This window comes from Hemitrygon akajei, chromosome 7, assembly GCF_048418815.1.
Source record: "Hemitrygon akajei chromosome 7, sHemAka1.3, whole genome shotgun sequence".
NCBI lineage: Eukaryota > Metazoa > Chordata > Chondrichthyes > Myliobatiformes > Dasyatidae > Hemitrygon > Hemitrygon akajei.
Window position 1 is genome coordinate 166,207,681 of NC_133130.1, and position 18,222 is coordinate 166,225,902.

General features: G+C 40.4%; 1 protein-coding gene across 14 annotated transcripts in view; it reads left to right on the forward strand.

The window, feature by feature from the left end:
* The window catches only part of znf618 (zinc finger protein 618), a 109,522-nt gene that overhangs the window by 69,579 nt on the left and 21,721 nt on the right, over positions 1-18,222 (forward strand). For all 14 annotated transcript variants that reach the window (XM_073052471.1, XM_073052477.1, XM_073052481.1 and 11 more), the window contains 4 exons: positions 1,827-1,910; positions 7,207-7,248; positions 13,577-13,660; positions 17,518-17,595. In XM_073052471.1, the coding sequence (XP_072908572.1) occupies positions 1,827-1,910; positions 7,207-7,248; positions 13,577-13,660; positions 17,518-17,595 (288 nt within the window). The remainder of the gene's footprint in view (positions 1-1,826; positions 1,911-7,206; positions 7,249-13,576; positions 13,661-17,517; positions 17,596-18,222) is intronic.

An 18,222-nucleotide genomic window follows, 5' to 3' on the forward strand; every position in this document is an offset into this window, starting at 1 on the left:
TTTTGGGCCCCATATCTTAGAAGTGATATAACCATATATAACAATTACAGCATGGAAACAGGCTATCTCGGTCCTTCTAGTCCGTGCCGAACGCTTACTCTCACCTAGTCCCACCAACCTGCACTCAGCCCATAACCCTCCATTCCTTTCCTGTCCATATACCTATCTAATTTTTTTTAATGACAAAATCGAAACTGCCTCTACAACTTCTACTGGAAGCTCGTTCCACACAGCTACCACTCTTGAGTAAAGAAGTTCCCCTTCGTGTTACTCCTAAACTTTTGCCCCTTAGCTCTCAACTCATGTCCTCTTGTTTGAATTAAGTGATGTGATGTCATTGGAGAGAGTCCAGATTCAGGTTCATGAGGATGGTTCCAGGAATGAAGGGGTTAGCATGTGAGGAGCATTTGGCAGCTTTGGGCCTGTACTCACTGGAATACAGAAGAATGCGCAGGGGATCTCATTAAAACATCCTGAATGTTGAAAGGACTAAAGGTGGATGTAGAGAGGATGTTTCCTATGGTGGGGGTATCTAGAACCAAAAGACACGGCTTCAAAACTGAGAGGCGGCCTTTTAGAACAGAGGTGAGGAGAAATTTTTTGAGCCAGAAGAGTAATGAATCTGGAATGCTCTGCTGTAGAGTGTGGTGGAGGCCAAGTCTGTGGGTATATTTAATGCAGAAGTTGATCATTTCCTGTTTGGTCAGGACATCGAAGGATATGGCGAGAGCACAGGTGTATGGGATTGTGGGATCTGGGATCAGCTGTGATGGAATGGCAGAGCAGACTATAGGCTGAATGGCCTAGTTCTGCTCCTATGTCTCATGGTCTTGTAGTCCTTTGTACGTTGGTAAATCTCGTTAATTTGACGTCCATCATGTAACTTGTATCACCCAGCTTAAAAAGTAAGAGGTCTTTATGTAGTTTATCAAGGTTTCTCTCATCTATCCACAGAACATCATTTCAGCTCTGCATTTGCAAGGGAGTACTGTGTACCATGAGGGGTGTTTGATACCTCTGGGCCTGTACTCTGCTGTTAAGAGAGATTGGGGACGTGGGGTGGTCTCATTGAAATTTATTGAATATTGAAAAGCCTAGAGAGAGTGGACATAGAGAAAATATTTCCTATAAAGGGGGGAGTCTAGGACCAGATGGCACAACCTCAGAATAGAGAGACATCCACTTGAAACAGATAAGGAATTTCTTTAGCCAGAGGCTGGTGAATCTGTGGAATTCACTGCCACAGACGGTTGTGGGGGCCAAGTCATTGGGCATATTTAAAGTGGAGGTTGATAGGTTCTTGGTTAGTTAGGGCATCAAAGGTTACAGGGTGAAGGCAGAAGAATAGGGTTGAGAGGGATAATAAATTAGCCTTGATGGATTTGTGGAGCAGACTCAATGGGTCGAATGGCCTAATTCTATGTCTGGTCTAAGTCATCCGTGGATCACGAGTAGACTGATTGGAAAGCACCTGAACTTGCAAATGAGAAGTATTTTAGCTTGTGTTCTGGTTCTTGGACTTCTGGGGGAGTTTAATAGAGTTTTATGGAGGTCATGCAGTAGTATGAAAAGTAAAGAACTGTTTCCTAGACTCATTGCAAGGTATGTGAGCTTAATTGTTTGAATTGTGTAGTTTCCTTAAAGCACTTCAGCAGGTGGATGGGGCTTTTACTGGAGATTTGCATTTCACGTGGTTGGTGTCTCCTCTGCTGTAATAATTTAAGTAAAACAAAACTAGGTAGCTTTCCAGCAAATGATCCATATACACTAGCTTTGCTTCAGGGCATGTGTTTTATGAAAGCAATTTAATATTTCTCAATGTGCAGATGCAGAGACTCCACTTGTCAAAAGAAATGAAACCAAACTGCCAAATGTATGCGAAGAAAATAACAGCTCCCAGAATTCAAGTGGTAAGTGTCAAACATTTAATTTGTGTAGAACTTTCCCTCACTTCAGCAGTGTGGGATTGCCTTCACAGACAACTGTATGTGTAGCCCTCAGGCTTGGCCAGCATGTGCTCATCTAGGGGAAGACAACTTCTGGCCCCGCATTCGTGTGGATGCTGCGTGATGTGCTGCCCAGTTATAAATCTGCGCCACAAAATATCAGACAGTACCCCGTATGCAATTAACTGATTGAACTTTATACATCTTAATCTAAATATAGGTTAGTAAAGAAAATAAAAAGAAAAGGGGCCCATTTTAAGAGAAAAGTCAAAAGTGCACGTTGGAGATCACAAATATGACCATTCATCAACCCCTGGCCTTCGGACCCTTGCTCCCAGTCCACTCCATCTGGTGGTCTCCCAGGTCTCTCTCCACACGTGTCTTCCTCCTCCTCTCGCTGACCAAAGGACTGCGAAAATCTCTCTTCCAGGCTCACAAAAAGCAACATTTCTCTCATTGAATGGGACACCCCCCCCCCGCCACATTCCAAGCCCTGTTATCTCCAGTCATAACCCAAACATTGCTGCTACAGAGAAACCATTACATTAGCAGTGAAACATTACAGAGCGTTACATATGTATTTACAGTGCTTATAAAAAATATTCACCACCATTGGAAGTTTTCATGTTTTACAACATTAGATCACCATGGATGTAGTTTGTTTCTTTCTGACACTGAAAACAAAGTCTTTCATGTCAAAGTGAAAACAAAGTGATCTAAACTAATTAGAAATATAAAACACCTCAAAATAATTGATTGTATAAGTATTCGCCCCCTTTAATATGACACACCAAATCATCACTGGTGCAGCCAATTTGATTTAGAAGTCACATAACGTAGATGTCGGATTATAAGCCGCTACTTTTTTCCCATGCTTTGAACAGCATTGAACACTGCGGCTTTTAATACGGTGCGGCTAATAAATGGGTTTTTTTCATGCCGCCAAAACATTTTACCTCGTAACAGTAGACCAATAAAATTGATGAGTAGTTCACAGAGGTCCAATGAAATTGTACGATAAATCAAGCGCACTTCACAAATTATTGTAAATCAGCCATTTGTACTCACCCTCATCAACATGGAAAACACTCGAAGAAAAGCATATGATGCAGCTTTTAAGTTAAAGGCAATCAATCTGGCGGTTGAAGAAGGAAATCGAGCTGCTGCGTGTAATCTTGGCATACATGAATCGATGGTGAGAAGGTGGAGACGCCAGCGCGAAGAACTGAATCAATGCAAAAAGATGACAAAAGCTTTCAGAGGTAATCACAGCAGATGGCCCGAACTTGAAAACTTTCTTGAAGACTGGGTTAACACACAGCGAGCAGGCGGCCGCAGTGTTTCCACCGTGCAGATCAGACTGAAGGCTAAAGCAATCGCCACCAAAATGAAAATCGAAGATTTTAGAGGTGGGCCATCGTGGTGTTTTAGATTTATGAGACAAAAAGGCCTATCCATCAGGGTACGCACGACTCTCTGTCAGCAGCTCCCTCCCGACCATGAGGAAAAACTTGCTAACTTCCGCACATTCACTCAAACAAAGATAGCGGAGAATTCCATCGGGCCAGATGAAATCATAAATATGGATGAAGTACCTTTGACGTTTGACCTGCCTCTCACTCGGACTGTTAATAAAAAAGGTGACTCGTCCATCATACTGAAAACAAGTGGCCATGAGAGAACGCATTTTACTTGTGTTCTGAGCTGCACAGCATCCGGACTAAAGCTTCCACCGATGGTGATTTTTAAGCGGCTGACAATGCCAAAGGAAAAATTCCCAAAAGAAATCGTGGTGAAAGTCAATAAGAAAGGTTGGATGATGGAGAGTCTAATGAAGGATTGGCTCAGAGAGTGCTACGCCAAGCGACCGGGGGGATTTTTTCACATAAAAAAAGCGTTGCTCGTTATGGACAGCGTGAGGGCTCATATAACAGATTCAGTGAAAGCTGCCATCAAGAGTACAAACTCAATTCCAGCTGTGATTCCTGGGGGCACCACGAAGTATTTGCAGCCACTGGACATCAGCGTGAACCGAGCATTTAAAGTGGCACTACGCATTGAGTGGGAGACTTGGATGACGAGCGGCGAGAAATCCTTTACCAAAACAGGCCACATGCGAAGAGCATCTTTAACTCAAGTCTGCCAGTGGATCCTAAATGCTTGGAGCCATGTCACAACATCCACCATCACCAACGGGTTTCGAAAGGCTGGACTGCTGCGTGATGAAGAGGATCGCGTGCGCTCAAGTGAGAGCGACAACGAAGAGACTGAAGTGAGTGATGAGATCCTGAGGTTGTTCAATTCGGACACTGAAGAAGAGGACTTTGATGGTTTTAGTGCGCAGGAGGAAGATGAAGAAGGCTATCAATAACTTTTCCTGGTAGGCTGCAGTATATATATTTTTTTTAACCAGTCGTTAGGAGATGTTGGAATGTTGTTCATGCACTGTTCAGTAAAAAAGTATACCCAACGTAATTTGTGTGTTACCGATAGGTATGTATTTTAAAAGTAGCCGTGTTACAGGCACGGTTCGAAAAAAAGCATTTGCAATATGTATTTGTTTATGTTACCATACGGATTTAATTAAAAGTTTAAAAAATCCTCACGTGTGTTAGGATTAATTTGGGACTGCCGCTTCAGGTCAGGAGTGGCTCACGTGATATTAGACAGCAGTACAAGGGAGGGAGGGAGCGAAACTGAGGATTCCGCTGCACCGAAACTGCTAGCGATTCAGTAAACAAAAAAACAGGAAAACTCGTGAGTGAATGGTATCGGGCCAATAAGGACACAAGTGTCCGATGTTACCAAATACCGGTAGGTATAACAAAGTTTAGCCTTACCAAATATGTGTAGCGAGGGTTTGGTTTGGGGGAAAAAGGGGTATAAATAAGAGCAGAATGTAAGGGGAAGGCAGAACGCGTTCTGCAATAAAGCCACGCTGCACTATAATCCGGTGTTGGTTGTCTCTCTTCCAAAACGAACACAGGGCAGAATTTGAAGCCCAACACGTGTAATATCTTTCTGTGTAAATATCTCATATTACAACGTGGGACACCTGCGGCCAAAAATCCGGTGCGGCCTGTACAATTAAAAAATTGATTTTATTTCTAAAATTAGAGCCAGCGGCTTTTAATCAGGTGCGCTCTGTAGTCCGGAATCTACGGTAATTAGTTAAATGGAGATTACCTGTGTACAGTCAAGATGTTTCAATTGATTGTAGAAATACACCTATATCTGGAAGGTACAACTGCTAGTGAGTCAGTATCTTGTCAAAAATCACTCCATGAAGGCAAAAGAACTCTCCGGGCAACTCTGCAAAAAGGTTAATATAAACCATAAATCAGGATATACAAGAAAATTGTCACGTCACTGAATATCCCTTGAGTACAGTTAAGTCAGTTGTCAAGAAATGGAAAGAATATGGTTCCTCAAAGACTGAGTGACTGAAAGAAAGGAACTAGTGAGGGAGGCTATCGAGAGATTCCTGACAACTCTGGAGGAATTACAAGCTTCAGTGGCTGAGATAGGAGAGACTGCGCATACAACTGTTTGCTGGGTGCTTTGCATGTCACAGCTTTGTGGGAGAGTGGGAAAGAAAAAGCCACTGTTGAGGGGAAAAAAAAACTCACATGAAATCTCAGCTAGGGTTTGCCAGAAGGCATGTGAGAGACTCTGAAATCAGCTGGAAGTCTATGGTCTGATGAAACCAAAATTGAGCTTTTTGGCCTTCAGACTAAACGCTATGTTTGGCATAAACCAAAGACTGCACATCATCAAAAACACACCATCCCTACCGTGAAGCATGGTGGTGGCTGCGTCATGCTGTGGGGATGCTTCAGTGCTGCAGGCCCTGGAAAGCTTATGAAGGTAGAGGGTAAAGTGAATGCAGCAAAATACAGGGGAATCCTGGTACAAAACCTGATGCAGTCTCCCAAGAAAACGGCAACTTTTTTTCTAACTGTTTTCTAGCAAGACAATGACCTGAAGCATAAAGCCAAAGCTTAACAGGAATGGCTTAAAAACAACAATGTTAATGCTCTGGAGTGGCCAAGTCAGAGTCCAGACCTCAATCTAATATAGAATTTGTGGCTGGACTTGAAAAGGGGTATTCACTTATGATTCCCATATAATCTGACCGAGCTTGAGCAGTTTTGTAAAGAGGAATGGGGAAAAATTAGTGCAGATGTGTAAAACTGATAGAGACCTATCCACATAGACTCAATACTGTAACTGCTACCCAAAGTGAATCTATTAAATACAGATGTGAAGGGGGTGAATAATTATTTTGTTTAATAATTTAATAAATTTAGACCAATTTGTTTTCACATTGACACAAGTCTTTTCTGATGATCAGTGTCAAAAAACCATATTATAGCCACTGTGATTCAATGCTGTAAAACAATAAATCATGAAAACTTCCAAGGAGGGTGAATACTTTATATAGGCACTGTATTTAGAGATACAATATGGTAACAGGCCCTTCCAGCCCAAAGAACCCATGCTGCCCAATTACACCCATATGACCAATTACCATACATCTTTGAAATGTGGGGGGTAAACGAGAGTACCCAGAGGAAAACCACGCAGTCACAGGGAGAAGGTATATACTCCCTAAAGACAGCGGTGGGAATTGAACCTGGGTCGCTGGCATTGCAATAGTGCTGTGCTAACCACTCTGCTACCATGCCTCACTAGAAGTATAATTTTAAAGCCTTCACTTTCATAAACTGGGTACATGAGCACAGTATTAATCAGAATCAGGTTTATTATCAGTGATAGGTCATGAAATTTATTTTGCAGCAGTATTACAGTACGATAACAAAAAAATTTAAATTATAATATGAAATGTATACTTGAGTTCAAAGATAAATCAAAATGGTGAGGGAATGTTCATGGATTCAGGGATTGTTCAGAAACCTGGCGGATGGGAAGAATGAGTGTGCCTTTCAGGCTCCTGTAGCACCTTCCTGATTGTAGTAATGAGAAGAGGGCATGTCCTGGGTGGTGAGGGTTCTTAATGATGGATGCCACCTTTTTGAGACATCATCTTTTGAAGATGTCATGGATGCTGGGGGGCTAGTGGTTACAATGGAACTGACTTAGTTTACAACCCTTTCCAAATTTTTCCAATCCTGTGCATTGGTGCCTCTATATGAGATGGTAATTCAACCAGTCAGAATGCTTTCCATGGTAAATCTGTAGAAATTTAGTCTTTGGTGATTGTGTATAAAATGCATTCCTTTTCATTAAATGTTTACAGGAAGTGCCAGTGTACACAAATCGGATCCTCCATCTGTAAAAAGTAAGTCTGAATTATCTTTGTCATTGTGCTTGTATTCTGGTTTATCATTAAAAATCTTTATTTCTAAGCCCATCACCCCTGCTGTGGCACAGGTGGCAGACAGCAGCTCACCAGAGTCCTCTGTCCTGAGCTTCTCTTTCAAGTTGTTCCATATGTAGCCTATTTTCAGACATTTTTTGCCTCCCAGGAATGAAGTCTTTGGGGCCTCTGGTGTTTTTGTCGTTCTGAGTTTTTACCTTATGGGCTTGCTGGCCCTGTGCCCAACAATAAACACTTAAAATTAATAAAAATGGAGTCCTGTTTAGATCAGTAGAACAAAGGATTTTAATAATTTTCATGAAAACTTAAATGATTTGAAATGCAATCCTTTAGGCATTTCCACGGCAACAGCTGCAGAGTGCTATCAAGCTGAATCAGAATTTCAAATGTTGGAAAATAACGTGCTTTGACCTGCAAGAATTTCAAACCACAAGGATGATGCTTTGATGAGATCAGTATATATGTACTGTGTTAAAACGTTGTGGTCAGTAAAAAGGGAGTTTGATCTTTCTGTCATTGAGTGAAAATTTCACATTTACAATATCTGTCTCAGCTCAAATTGTCCAATTTAAGGGTAAAAACCTGGCAGTTTTAGAGAAGAAGCTGTATAGAAAGTGAAAGTTTGTAAGCAACTACATTCCTGCAGTATCAGGTACCCTTTGATCTAATTCCTACTCCTAGCTACATACAGAGAAGGCATCAAACTATCTTCACAGTCTGTCCTTCTCCAAGACCAGTGTACTGCTCTCTACTTGTTTGGGCCAGTAACCCTTTGGTTACAAGCAAACTTTGATCACTTGTAACTTTACTGACCACAGCACAGAAATAGGCCCTTTGGCCGACAAAGACTGTGCTAACCATATTGCCTATTTATATCACAGCCCAGTATCAAAACAACAGTGCCCTTGAAAGGAAAAGACCAGTCCATCACAGGTAACATCCTCCCCTCCAGTAAGTACATCTACATGAAGCACTGTTGCAGGAAAGCAGCATTTATCAGTAGGGACCCCTAGGCCTGGTTCTCTTCCCGTTGCTTCCTTCAGGGAAGGAGGTACAAAGGAGCCTCAGGACCCACACCACCAGGTTCAGGAGCAGTTATTACCCCTCAACCATCAGGTTCTTGAATCAGACAAGATAGCTTCACCCAACTTCACTCACCTCTTCACTGAACTGCTTCCACAACCAATTAACTCAAGTTTAAGGACTCTTCATCTCATGCTTTTGATATTCATTGCTTATTTTGTTATTATTGTTATAAATACTCTTCTCAGGTTTCCAGCTAGGGACAGGTATCGATGATAACCAACGTTTTGATGGCAAACTGCCATCTTCATCAGAGATGATGCCTCGAAACGTCTAGTCTGGTAGTATTTATACCTGCTGTAGTCTGTCCCTCCTGATTGGTTAGTCCTTATCCAATCAGGTTTCTGCTATCCCACCCTGTTTACAATGGAATTCCGGTTCTTACTTCGATCAAGACCTTGTTCTTTGTTAAAGCTCTTTTCATCTAGTTTTATTTCAATGGCTTCTTTTATCAGGTGGCCCCAAAAGCTCAGTTGTTTTGTGCCGTCGAAGTCAATCCTGTGGTCATTGAGAATGCAATGTTCTGTTACCGGGTAACTCAAATGAATACACCACCTGTGCTCCTTGATGTGAATTCCATCGTGCATTCTGTCTGGCCGATATAAGCTAGTCTGCATTCGTGAGGAATCCTGTAAACGCAAGACAACCCAAGTCCCATGGACTAGTCATGCCCAGATGGCAGAGTTTGTCATCAAAACATCGGTATTAATCGATCCCTGTACCCACCTGGAAGCCTACGGAGGAGAGTTTATTTGTCATATATGCTGGGAAAGAACCAGATTTTTTATTATTATTATTATTATTGTTTCTTTGCATTTACTGTGAATGTCCATAAGAAAGTGAATCTCTGGGTTGTATATGGTGACAAGGACGTACTTTGATAATAAATTTACTTTTAACTTTAAACAACTTGTCTGCATATGCACCATACCACTCCATTCCCTGCCTGTAAATGCTGCTATTCTATCTCCTATCCACCACTTTGCAGCTTATTCAAGGCACCCAACGCTCTGTTTTCAAAAATAAACTTGCCTCACACATTCCTTTAAATTCTCCCTCTCTTACCTTAAATCTTTGGATTCTAGGGTTTGACATTTCCACCCCGGGGGTGGGGGGGGGGGGGGGTGATGAGGGGAGAGACTCTTACTGTCTGCCCTATCTATACATCTCCTAAACTTGTAAACTTCTGTCAGGTCACCCCCCCCCAAGCCTCCAACGCTCCAGAGACTGCAGTCTGACTCTACCCTCCTGAGCCGTTCACAATTGTTGAAGGTGGGAGTTAACCTTGACCACTTCCTCTGGCAGTTCATTCCATACACTGCCCACTCTCTGCTTCCAAACACATTCCTGGAAAATCTAATTCTCCAGGACTCAGTTATAGCTCTTTAGGATGCAGCCAGTTTAGGATGTTTAAACAGCTCTTGTGCAGAATGGTTTGGTGTTCCTGGTTGCTGCCATTCTCTGATCAAACGTCACTGCCTTACATCGCATCGATGCTCCTCCAGGCCTCTGTCTCATCCGGTCACAGTCTGTTTTATCTTTCTGTCTGTTGTTATCAATTAGATCATTGAAGTTTCAGTGTAAGCAAAGCCAATTAGCCCTCAAACAAAATTCTCTTAAAATTTAGTAAAAATTCTAGTATTTGGTTAGAAGGCTCATTTTAGATCATAGAACACTACATGGCAGTACAGGCTTTTTGCCCCTCAATGTTGTGCCGACCTTTCAACCTACAGACTCCAAAATCAATGTAGTTCTTCCCTCCCACTTACTGTAGCCCTGCATTTATCTTTCACCTAGATGAGCCTATCTAAGAGTCAGGGTCATCTCAGACTCCAAAATGTCCCTCGTGTATCTGGCTGTACCACCACCCCAGCAAAGTGTTCCATGCACCCATCTCTGACATATCCCATACATTCCTCCAATCACCTTAAAATTATGTCCCCTTGTATTAGCCATTTCCGCCCTGGGGAAAAGTCTCAGGCTGACCAATATCTATGAATGGAACATAACCACCAAATGAATGATCTAAGGAAGTCTGTGTAATTCTTCTGAAGCCCAGCACCCCTATTGAGGCACAGACCGTCGACAGCAGCTCACCAGAGTCCGTACAGTGCCATCCTTCCACTCTTTGGAGCTTCTGTTAGCATTTCTGTAGCTGTGGATTTTATGGGATGTGGTTGCTAGCCCCTTGCTCAACAGCCCTCCTGGTAGTTAATTGTTCCAATTAGAACAAGTGTAAATAAAATTACTTATAAACCTTTAGAAATCAATGAAACTTCTAAAAATTTTTATTCTGAACTGTATCAGTCAGAATCACAAAATGATATTGTTGAGATAGAAAGGTTTTTATCACAAATAACTCTCCCAAAATTGAATTGGGAAGAACAGAAGGAATTAGATGTGCCTTTTACATTAAAAGAGGTCGAAGAAGCTCTAGGATCACTTCAGAGTAATAGATCTCCAGGAGAAGATGGTTTTCTGCCTGAATTTTACAAAAAGTTTAAAGATTTATTAATTCCTCCTTTTATAGAGCTAATACACCAAGCGGAAAGAACGCATAAACTTCCAGAATCTTTTTCGACAGCTATTTTAATAGTATTGCCAAAAAAAGACAGATCTTTTAAAGCCAACATCATATAGACCTGTTTCTTTGTTGAACACGGACTATAAAATAATAGCAAAGATTTTATCTAATAGATTATCTAAATACTTACCAAAATTAATACACATGGACCAAACAGGATTTATTAAAAATAGACAATCGGCAGATAATGTAACTCGGTTACTTAGCATAATTCATTTGGCACAAAAGAGGGAAGAAATGAGTGTGGCAGTTGCTTTGGATGCAGAAAAAGCATTTGATAGATTGGAATGGGATTTTTTATTTAAGGTATTGGAAAAATATGGATTAGGAGTATCTTTTTATAAAATGGATTAAAACTTTAAATATTAACCCCAAAGCTAAAGTGGTGACAAATGGCCAAATTTCAACATCATTTCAGTTAACTAGACAAGGTTGTCCATTATCACCTGCTTTATTTGTGTTGGCGATAGAACCATTAGCTGAATTAATTAGAACTGACTCAGATATTATGGGTTTCAGAGTTAATCAGGAGGAATATAAGATTAACTTATTTGCTGATGATGTTCTGATTTATCTTACTAATCCATTACATTTGTTGAGTAAATTATCTTCTAGATTGGAAGAATATGGGAAAATATCAGGGTACAAAATAAATTGGGATAAAAGTGAAATTCTACCCCTTACTAAAGGATATTATAGTCAGTGTCGATTAATAACTCAATTTAGATGGCCGATAAATGGTATAAAGTATTTAGGTATAAGAGTTGATAATGATATAAAGAATTTATATAAACTAAATTATTTGCCATTATTGAAAAAAATTCAAGATCTTGATAAATGTTACCAATAACATTAATAGGTAGAGTCAATGCTGTAAAAATGAATATATTCCCTAGATTACAATATTTATTCCAAACACTACCAATACAATTACCGCTGAAGTTTTTTCAAGAGTTAAATAAATGTGTGAGGAAATTCCTTTGGAAAGGTAAGATGTCAAGAATATTGTTGGAAAAATTGACATGGAAATTTGACCTATGAGGGTTACAATTACCAAATTTTAAGAATTATTACAAAGCAAATCAACTTAGATTTATTGCATTTTTTTTTGATGAAGATAAACCGGCATGGATTAGAATAGAATTAGATAAAATAGGAGAAAATATACCAGAAGATTTTATATATAATGGATACGGGAAAAGAAAGAATCTCCTATACTAAAACATTTGATTGATTTATGGAATAAGATAAATGTTGATGATGAGATAAAGAAATCTTTATTAGCAAAGAGACCTTTAATTCAAAATAAACTTATCCCTTTTACAATGGATAATCAACTTTTATATAACTGGTTTCACAAAGGAATTAGATATATAGGAGACTGTTTTGAAGGAGGTATATTAATGTCATTTGACCAATTAAAGAATAAATATAAAATATCAAATAACACTCTTTTCTGTTATTTCCAATTAAGGGCTTATTTAAGAGATAAACTGGGTCAAACAATGTTATTGCCGAAACCTAATGGAATAGAAACTTTAATTCATAAAGGAAAAATTTTTAAAATTATTTCTGGTATGTATAATTTGATTCAAAAACAGGCAATTAAACAAGGAATTCATAAGTCAAGACAAAAATGGGAAACTGATTTGAATATTAAAATTGATGAAACAAGTTGGTCAAGATTATGTCTTGACAGTATGACAAATACAATAAATGTTCGACTAAGATTAGTACAATATAACTTTTTACATCAATTATATATTACACCACAAAAAATAAATAGATTAAACTCAAATTTATCTGATCAATGTTTTCGTTGTAATCAAGAAATTGGTACTTTTTTACACTCTACTTGGTCTTGTTTTAAAATTCAACCTTTTAGGACAAATTTAAGAGTTTTACTGGAACAAGTTATTGGAACACAGCTTCCACACAATCCAATATTATTCTTACTAGGTGATATTGAAGGGATAAAACCAAAACCCAAATTGAACAAATATCAGAAAGAGTTCATAAAAATTGCATTGGCAGTAGCCAAAAAGGCTATTGCAGTTACTTGGAAATTGGATTCATACTTAAGTATAGATCGTTGGAAGAATAAAATTTTCAACTGCATTCCACTTGAAAAAAATACTTATAATTTAAGAAATAGATATGATATATTTCTGAAAATTTGGTGCCCTTATTTACAAAAGATAGGATTAAATATATAGGTGCTCCGAAGATAAAATTATTGGTCATCTGGGGAAAGAAATATATATATACATTAAAGCTAATTTGAACTCCATGGAGCATGTGGGGATCTTCCGATATCCAGGTACTCTTTCTTTCTTTTTTCTTTTTTTCTTTCTTTTTTCTTTTTTTTCTTTTTTCTTTTTTTCTTATATATAGGGATATGTTAGGGGGGAGGGGTTATATATATTTTTTTCTCTTCTATTTTGTAACCCATTTGAAAATTCAATAAAAAGAATTTTTAAAAAACAGTCCTCCTTTTACTGCCGTCAATAATGGGATTATTGTTAAAAGGTATTAAAAGAAAGTCAGTACATTTCTACCCTGAGTCAGTGCTCCTGAACATTTCAGCAAGTTGGATTCTAGCTGTGTGTTTGGTGTTTTCAGATGGTTCGACGTGTCAGAGCTGTGGAAGTGAACACAAACACTGTACCTGCTTAAGACAACAGACCCACAATAGCCGCGCTAGAGGTAATTTATAAAGTGAATCATTTAAATGTTACATTTTATAACTAAACCTCTTGTATTCTTCAGGACTTGGTATTGGTGTGGAGCAATAATTGTAATGTAAAATCTTATTATTTGCTGCATGTTTGTACACAATTGTGGTAGCTGTAGACACAACAGAGTCAGTAGATGCTGGAAATCCAAAGTAACACTCAAAATGCTGGAGGAACTCGGTGTGTCAGGCAGCATCCATAGTAAAGAATAAAAGTGTTTATTCCTCTCCATGGGTGCTGGACTAACCTGCTGAGTTCCTCCACCACCTTGTGTATGGTTGTTATAAGTTGTTTTTGCTCAGATATTACTTAGCTGCCAAAGAGTTGGCTTAAATATCAAGACAAATTCAGGGCCATGTTTTCATTCCTGGAACGTGCACATTGCTAGCTAGACCAATGTTTTTTGCCTTCTGCTAATAACTCTAAGGTGGTGGAGAACATTTGCAATCTGTTCAGTGAATCCTTAGCAATGCTGTCAAAGACAGCAGCTTTGTACATTGTAGATGATATTATCCTGGAAATGGCGGGTGGCCAGGTAGAAACCGAGAAGCTTGTGTTGGAAAGGACTCATTTGGTGTCATCAAATGATCTGGTCATCTCTGCTGACCACTCAAGCATGCGATTAGGTGTACTGTCTTTAAGAGCAGTACACAAGGGGAGCATTAGTTCCAGCAGCTCAGGGAGTTGAAACAGTGATCGAAATTCACCATACCTAAAAACTATTGTTGTGTTTTGGTAACGTGGGGCAGTGGAAAGTCCATCATAGTGCAACTTCTGACCGCAGAGGTGTTGCACCTTCCGCAAAGATGCGGTGGCCAAGAAAGTCAGTAATAGACAACCCCAGCTGGCATTTAGCGGGGTTAATAATCAGCCCACATTGGCTTAAGTGCTTGTAAAATGTGCAGAGATGTGATAAGAGTTTGGTTTGAATGTGCTGGCGACAAGTATGTCTTTCAGTTAAACACAGTCCACTAGTTGCTGGAAGTGCTGCATTTTTCAGCCCCAATGTCATGCACAGAAACTCAAAATTTAAGCCAAATGGAGTTACAACAGCAGTTTTGGCACACTGGCACCTGATGGTAGTCCAGTTTATAAAATAATATCTTCCTGGCTAAATGTGCTAGAAAGTTTTGAGTACGTGGGGCTGGGTAACCATTGGGGGTGGTGGCTTCATTTAAGGCAGCAGTAATCACTGCATGGCTTAGGGACCATGTGAAATAGAGAACTAATAATGGACTGGCAATGTAGTGCTCAACCTCATGCTTTGTGACTGTAGCAGAAAATGTGGCAGCAGGCAAGTGAATTCACATGTGCCATGTGCTAGACAGCATCAGCTTGGGCAATTTACAGGGGTACGTCTTTTGTGTCTGGCAGTTAGATCTACTAATGGTCCCTTTGGTGAAGCCGCACAGAGGTCTAGCAACTGTAGCCAAGTCCCATTTGTAGTGCTGTCCATTGAAGCAGAGTGTCACACATCATATCCCAGAAGTCCAAATCCTATGAGGGTCTGACACTCTGCCTTATAATCAATAGGCAATGCTGGCTTCACACTCACTGGAGCATTTGTGTCACACAGGAAGCATTGCCCTAAAAGGGTGTCCGTAATGAAGAATAGACAACCCTGGCAACTGGAACCCAGTGTTCACAGACCTCCGATGTCCCATTTCGCTGGCACTGTTGAAGCTGCATAGCAGTCAAAACTTTGCGTTCATGTTGAAGCCTTTGTGGTAAAAACATAGACCTGGCATTGTCTGGTTCAGAGCCATGGATGAGTCTTTAGGAGGATCTGCTGACCAAGAAAGGAGGAGAAAAGATGCATGTTTGCCTGGCTGAGTGTAGACTATTGGCCATTTTAGCATGCTCTATAGTCCTTCACGGGTGTATTAGGGCTGTGCGAACCTGATCAGGCATTTGTTGCTTAAAGAGGTCTTTAAAAATGAAACAAGAATAGTGATTGCCAGGAGAGATGGCATGTGGTCAGTTTGTTCTGAAGGCCTAGAGTCACTGACCAGGCAAGGAGAGCAACTGTTTGGCACACTCAAGACACAGTCCCTGGTGAGTTTTCAGAGAGACAGTTACCACATTAGGGCTAGTAGACTCACCACTGGCTGTGGTGGAACTACTTAGTGATGCTACAGTGTAGTAAAATTTGATATTGTCTGTGGTGATTTCTCACAGCACAAATTGGACTTCTGCCTATGCAAGCTCACATTAACGTGGTGCTCCCAGAACTACAGCAATTTCAAAGCAACTGCATCTATCAACATGTCATTGAGTAATTCTGGAATCGGTCCAAGTGTGTTGGGGTCACCATTGTAGAATGTTGTGAATAAATCGTGATAGTCGTTTTATGTACTTAACTAAGCCACAGCCCTTTACTTCCATTACATACAAACCAAAAGGAGTCTACTTACGCTTAAGTCATGTTAGGCACAGTCTTAAAGTGAAACGCACCTCAATGACAGTATTTGTGAATTATGTAGAACAGTTTATATTATGAGCAGAGGTGTTGATCAGGCAACACGTGCAAAATGTTATAGAAACTCAGCAGGTCAGGTAGCATCTATGGAGGGAAAGGAATTGCCCTATCAAAATGCTGTTGACCAAAGAGTTGACAGTCCACTTCCCTCCATCGATGCTGCCTCACCTTCTGAGTTCCTCAGCAATTTGTATGTTGGCTATATGATTATTAGCACTTAAGGGAGAATTATAGATTCCTTCACAGTCAAGAAAGTTGCCCATATTGTTGTGGCTTCAATAATAATTAAACAAGAGTCCTGTCCATTTGCAGTCGCAACTTGACCCTTTCAAGCCCCCTCCCCCACCCCCAACTCCAATTATGTGAAAATTCAGCCATTATTGTTTTAAAGTCTTTAAATCTCTATTGTAGGCAACATTTCTCTAGTGAATCCACTGGAATCGTCTGCTGTGTCTGGTGCTCCTGGTGCAGCCACCTCTGCATTGGTGAGGCTCGACATAGACTGGGGGACCGCTTTGTTGAGCACCTTCACTCCATCCACAAAAAGCAAGATCTCCCAGTAGCCAAGTATTTTAATTCATGTCCCCATTTCCATTTCGACATGTTAGTCCATAGCTGCCTTTTATGCCACAGTGAGGTCACTCTCCGGTTGGAGGAGCAATATCTCGTATTCTGTCTAGGTAGCCTCCAACCTGATGGCTTGAAGATTGATTTCTTTTCTCCCATCCTTCTTCCCTCTTCAATTCCCCGCTCTGGCCTCTTTCCTCCTCTCTTCACCCAGCTATCGCTGCCACCAGTGACATCCCTACCCCACTTTCTCCCATGGCCCACACTCCTCTCCAATCAGATCAATTCTCCAGACCTTTACCTTTTCCATTTTATCGTCTCCCAGCTTCTCACTTCATTTCCACCCCACCCACCTAATCTCACCTATCACCTTCCAGCATGTAACTACTTCCTTGTCCCCACCTTCTTATTCTGGCATCTTCCCCTCTTTCTAGTCCTGATGAAGGGTTTGGGCTGTCGTTGACTGTTTATTCCTCTCCATAGATGTTGTCTGACCTGCGTTCCTCCACTATTTTACGTGTGTGGATCTGGATTTCCAGCATCTGCAGTCTCTTGTTTTAAATCTGTTTCCTTTCATGGTACATGGGTTGACTGGGAGTTGGGGGTTCTCTGTCCCATCCCTACCTCCATGGAAGTAAAGGAACGTTGGCATCACTTGTTAAAGTTGCACAAATGTTTCATTTTAGTTGAGATACCTTGAACATGTAATTGATAACAACCCTAGGGAGCACAATATTCTTATAATCATTTTGATTTTTTTTATCTTTTTTGTTCCACTTAAGAGCAGTACACGTGTGGGGCCTGTGGGATTCAGTTCCAGTTTTACAACAACCTAATTGAGCACATGAACTCCCATGCAGGTATGTTTAATTTCTTTCCTTAACTATTACATTGATTCCTTTCACATAAATCCACATTACTATAAATAAGTTCCAAATCCCATTTACTGTAAACAAAAGTTGTTGTACTGAGTATTAATGGATTTTCCAGAATGTGAAGTGGAATGTCAATGAACCAAGGGATCTCAGGAGTCTGGGTCCATAGTACATAATGTTGAATAGTACAGCACAGAAGCAGACCCTTTAGGCTCATTTCATGGTGAGTGTAATGTCAATGTACCAAGGGATCTCGGGTCCAGCATACGCACAGGAACAGACCCTGTTGGCCCACTTCATGCACATCGAACTTGATGCCTTTATATTCATTCTGTTGGTTTGTGTTTAGCCCAAATGCCTTTCCTATCTTCAGCAAATGCATTTGAAACATTGTCATTGTATCTGTCTCCACTACTTCCTGTGGCAACTCAATACACATAACCACCTCCTCTGTGTGGACAAACCTGCCTGTCAGATCTGCTTTAAAGATCTCCCACCCTGTCTTAAACCTGTACCCTCGTGTTCTAGACTTCCCTGTGCCATGGGGGAAAAGGCAATGACATACAAGACCATAAGACATAGGAATAGAATTAGGCCATTCAGCCCATCAAG